The sequence below is a fragment of the Apteryx rowi genome, unplaced genomic scaffold, assembly GCF_003343035.1.
Source record: "Apteryx rowi isolate R43461 unplaced genomic scaffold, aptRow1 scaffold_154, whole genome shotgun sequence".
In the NCBI taxonomy this organism is placed as follows: domain Eukaryota; kingdom Metazoa; phylum Chordata; class Aves; order Apterygiformes; family Apterygidae; genus Apteryx; species Apteryx rowi.
Window position 1 is genome coordinate 22054 of NW_020447797.1, and position 4814 is coordinate 26867.

The 4814-nt window shown below is 71.5% G+C and overlaps 1 protein-coding gene across 1 annotated transcript in view; it reads left to right on the forward strand.

Moving 5' to 3' along the window:
• Window positions 1-3702, forward strand: part of RUNDC3A (RUN domain containing 3A) — a 4506-nt gene extending 804 nt beyond the window's left edge. The window contains exons 2-8 of the mRNA XM_026059255.1: window positions 1506-1621; window positions 1779-1912; window positions 2531-2616; window positions 2711-2800; window positions 2900-2980; window positions 3147-3312; window positions 3541-3702. Of these exons, the coding sequence (XP_025915040.1) occupies window positions 1506-1621; window positions 1779-1912; window positions 2531-2616; window positions 2711-2800; window positions 2900-2980; window positions 3147-3312; window positions 3541-3702 (835 nt within the window). The remainder of the gene's footprint in view (window positions 1-1505; window positions 1622-1778; window positions 1913-2530; window positions 2617-2710; window positions 2801-2899; window positions 2981-3146; window positions 3313-3540) is intronic.
• Window positions 3703-4814: the final 1112 nt, after the last annotated feature.

Below are 4814 nucleotides of genomic sequence, written 5' to 3' on the forward strand. Positions count from 1 at the left end.
CCCCGCTCCGGGCCGGGGGGCGGCGGGGGGCTGCGCCGGGGCAGCCGGGCGCCAGGTGTGGGGCCGAGGAAGTGACGTCAAGGCCGCCCCGGGATGGGGGATGCAGGCGAGCGGGGATGGAGGGATGATGGCGAGCCGGGATGCAGGGATGCGGGTTGGCATGGCAACGCCCGGCTGGACCAGGCCGCCGGGACCAGGGGCTGCTCCCCCCGGCACATCCCGGGCCATGTCCGAAACGCAGCCCCGGGGGGGGGGGGTGGCGGCAGTGGCGACCCTGCCATGGCACCGTGATGTCCCCAGTGCCACCAGCACGAGGCGGGTGCTCCAGCCCAGCTGTCACCTCCCCGGGTGCCCACAGGTGACCCGGGTGCTCAGCACCCCACGGGTGGCCGTGGCGCGGGAGGGCCCCGCCGCCTCCTCCGACCCCCCGAGCCCCCATCCCACAGCTCCAGCCTCCAGGGAGCCGTTTTCCCAGCTCCCGGCTGCTTTTAACATCTTTGGCACCTTTCTCCAGCCCCTTTCACGGAGCCGGGGTCCGTTGCCATGCCGGACACAGCGGCATCGCCGCAGGGCTCAGCCTTGGGGAGGGGAAACTGAGGCAGGGGACGATGGCGGGGCGCAGCCAGGGTGACCGCGGCTCGCAGCTGCCCCGCGGGCGGAAAGGGAAGCCCCGGCGGCCCGTGCGGGGCCGGGAGGAAGCCGGGAGCCTTTTGTTCGCTCTTCCTGGCTGGGCGCGAAGCGGCGGAGCAGCCGGCCGCCTCGCCGCGCTCCCGGGGGACGGGCTGCCACCGGCGCCCACACACGGCCCCGGCGCGGGGAGGCTTGCGGCGGACGCCCCGTGCAAGAGCCTTGTGCCGGCGGCGGTGGTGGCGGTGGTGGCGGGGACCCCTGGGCCCGATGCGGCCGCTGCAAGTCGCCCTGCGGGCGCGCGGCTCCGGCGGCCCGAGGCGAAGCAGCGGCCAAAGCGTTTTGGGCGGCTGGGGCCGTCGGCCGCAGGACGAAGCGCTTCCTTCCCCGTGCCGGGCGGAAGCGGGGTGTTGCTGGCAGCGGCCGGCGCACGTCTCCCCCGGGGCGTGCGGGTGGCGCGTGGCCGCTCCGCTCGCTGCCGCCCCGGCCGGGCCCCTGGTTCAAACCAGCCCCGTTGTTCAACCCGAGCTGCCGGCGGCGATTTGCTGGGTCATCCAGGGCGCCCGAGCCGGGAGAGGGACCGGGCGCGCTGCCGCCAGCCCCGTGACGCCCGTGCTGACCCAGCAGCGCGAGCCGTCGCTTCGGGAGCCACCACGTGGAAATGGATTTTCCTTATTGCTTCAAGCGCCCGGCCCAGCAGGGCAGCGGTGCGCCTCCGATTTGGGTGCGCTCCCCTCCCGGGGCAGCAGAGGGGACCCAGGAGTCCGGGGAGCCGCCGCGTCCCCTCCGAGCCCCCCYGCACCGCCAGGGCGCCCGTAACCCGGGTCTGGGGCCCCGGCGTCGCGCCCGGCCCCCCGCGACACTCCTCTCGCCGGCAGGTTTTCGGTGAAGACGCTGCTGGAGAAGTACACGGCGGAGCCCATCGATGACTCCTCYGAGGAGTTCGTCAACTTTGCCGCCATCCTCGAGCAGATCCTCAGCCACCGCTTTAAAGGTAGCGACGGCACACGCTCGCACACGCGTGTCGGAGGCGCGTTGCGTGGGCCGGGCCGGGTGGCTCGGCGGCTCCCGGGTGCCGGATGTGGGCTGGTGGCCGTGGGCTGGTGGCCATGGGCCAGCCCCCGTGACCGCGGCCCCTCGGTGCCCCCCAGGCCCCGTCAGCTGGTTCAGCTCGGATGGGCAGCGCGGCTTTTGGGACTACATCCGCCTGGCCTGCAGCAAGGTCCCCAACAACTGCGTCAGCAGCATCGAGAACATGGAGAACATCAGCACCTCCAGGGCCAAGGTCAGCATGGCCCCAGTCCCAGCCCTGTCCCCATCCACATCGTCCCCATCTCCAGCCCTGGCCTCAGTCCCAGCACCTTCCTCACYCTGGCCTCATTCCCATCCCTGTCTCCGTTCCCAACGTGGCTCCATCATCTTCTCCATCCCCATCCCTGTCCCCATCTCCATCCTCATCCCCATCCCCATGCCCACCATGTCCCTGTCCCCATTCCCACCCCAACTCCTTCCCCATCCCCGTCCCCACCCCCATCCCCACTCTGGCCTCACCCCTGTCCCCATCTCCGTCCTCCTCCCGCTTCCCACCATGTCCCCATCCCCATGCCCATCCCCGGCCCTGGCCCCATCCCCGCGCTGTCCCATCCCTGTCCCCTCCTGGAGCTCTGGAGCTCCCCGGCTCACCCCGCGGGGCCCTGTGAGCGGAGTCAGATGCAGTGATTTCACCTGCGTCAAAGGGACGGAATGGGAGCCGTGGGTCTCTGCAAGGGCACAAGGGGGACGAAAGCTCCTGGGGTGRGGGACCGCGCGCCCGTTGGTGCCCGGAGCCTCCGGGGACTAGCCGGCGGCAGCGGCGGTGGCRGTGCCCATCTCCAGGGCTCCCTGCCCGGCACGTCTCTTGCAGGGCCGGGCCTGGATCCGCGTGGCCCTGATGGAGAAGCGCATGTCCGAGTACATCTCCACCGCCCTGCGGGACACGCGGACCACCAGGTGAGTGGCCGGCCGGCCGGCGGGCACGCTCGCATGGGCACGCTYGCGCGGGCGCCCGCCCTGCGGCCTGACGGCGCCCGCCTCTTCCCCGCAGAAGGTTTTACGACGACGGGGCCATCATGCTGCGGGAGGAGTCCACGGTGCTCACCGGCATGCTCATYGGGCTCAGCGCCATCGACTTCAGGTGCTCGGGCGGCGGGGCCACGCGGGGCGGCGGGGTGGCACGCGGGGCGCCCGGCCGTGCCGCGGCCTCCCCTCACCCCTTGCCGCTTCTCCGGCTCAGTTTCTGCCTGAAGGGCGAAGTGATGGACGGCAAAACGCCCGTGGTCATYGACTACACGCCCTACCTGAAGTTCACGCAGAGGTAACAGCCGGCGTCGCCCTCCCGGCGCCGTGCCGAGCCCAGGCGCCCGGGTCGCACGCGCGCTCATGTAAATGCGCGGGTGCAAGCGCCCACGGGCGCACGGGGCCGCGGGGGTGTTTGCACGCGCGGGGGTGTTTGCACGCGCCCGCTGAGCCCCGTCCCCCAGCTACGACTACCTGAGCGAGGAGGAGGAGCGGGGCAGCGTGGAGAGCAGCACGAGCGAGGACAGCTCGCCCGAGCACCCCTACCTGCCGCTGGTCACCGACGAGGACAGCTGGTACAACAAGTGGCGCAAGATGGAGCAGAAGTTTCGCATCGTCTATGCCCAGAAGGTACCGGGGGGCCAGGATGGGGCCGGTGGGTGCCGACATCCCRCGGATGCTGCCCAGCTCCGACACGGAGCATCCCCCCCCCCCGGGGCTCGCTCCTTGCCCTGCTCCTGCATCCCAGCTCCAGGCCGGCCGCAGGCTGCTGCTCCTTGGCACCATGCGGTGGGTGGCCTTGGGTGGTCCCAGGGGTGGGATGGTGGCCCGGGAGCTGCTCACAGCAGCCTGGCGCAGGGGTACCTGGAGGAGCTGGTGCGGCTGCGGGAGTCGCAGCTGAAGGACCTGGAGGCGGAGAACAAGCGGCTGAAGATGCGCCTGGAGGAGGTGATGGTGCAGAACCAGCTGGAGAAGAGGGAGCTGGAGGGCGTCATCCTGGAGCTGCAGGAGCAGCTGTGAGTCAGCCCCAGCGCGTGCCCCGAACTGTGCCACCCTGGGGACCAGCCCCAGCCCTGGCCCCCCGCCTTCCCCGGGGGACCCACTGCTGCTGCTCAGCCCTACAGATGTGACAGCGGCAGGTCCCCAGTGCCCAGGTGCCCTGTGTGCCCTGTACGCCCAGCAGGATGCAGTGGGCAGTGGGTGCCCAGGTGTCCCACGGGTCTGCAAGATGCAGTGGCAGCATGTCCCTGGGTGCCCCATATGCCCTGCAGGATGAGGTGGGTGGTGGGTCCCTGGCTACCCCATGGGTCTGTGGGATGCAGTGGCAGCAGGTCCCTGGTGCCCAGGTGCCCCATATGACCTACAGGACGCAGTGGTGATGGGTCCCTGGTGCCCAGGTGCCCCATATGACCTGCAGAACGTGGTGGCAACAGGTCCCTGGTGCCCCATGCCCCATATGACCTGCGGGACACAGTGGTGGCGGGTCCCTGGTGCCCAGGTGCCCCATATGACCTGCGGGACATGGTGGCAGCAGGTCCCCAGGTGCTCCATGGGCCCGTGGGACACAGCGGGTGGCAGGTCCCCGGTGCCCGTGGCTGTGCCGGGTGCTGAGCGCCTGCCTTCCCCGCAGGACGGGGCTGATCCCCTGCGAGAACACGCAGCTGGCGCAGCTCTCCAAGGAGATGGTGACGCCCCTGGTGAACCAGTGGCCCTCGCTGGGGACGCTCAACGGCAACGAGAGCGGCTCGGACGGCAAGCTGTACCGCAGGTGAGGGTCCCGGGGAGGGCAGAGGCGCCCCGGCCGGCCCCCAGCGCCCCCGTCCCACCCCGGCCCCAGGCGGGTCTGCCCCGGGCAGGGCGCGGGGCTCAGCGCCGTCCCTCCGCAGGCACAGCTTCATGAGCACCGACCAGCTCTCGGCCGAGAACAGCCTCAGCTCCGACTCCCAGCGCCTGGGCGAGGGCAAGCGCGAAGGCGAGCCCTGGGGGCCCTTGGGTAAGACCCCCCCCCCCGCCCGCCCGGCCGCAGGAGGCAAGGGGCTCGGGGAAAACAGCTTCTCCCAGGAGCAGGAGCCCCGGCGTCATCCAGGGATGCCGCCCACTCCCCACCCCACGGTGCAAGGACATCCCCGACC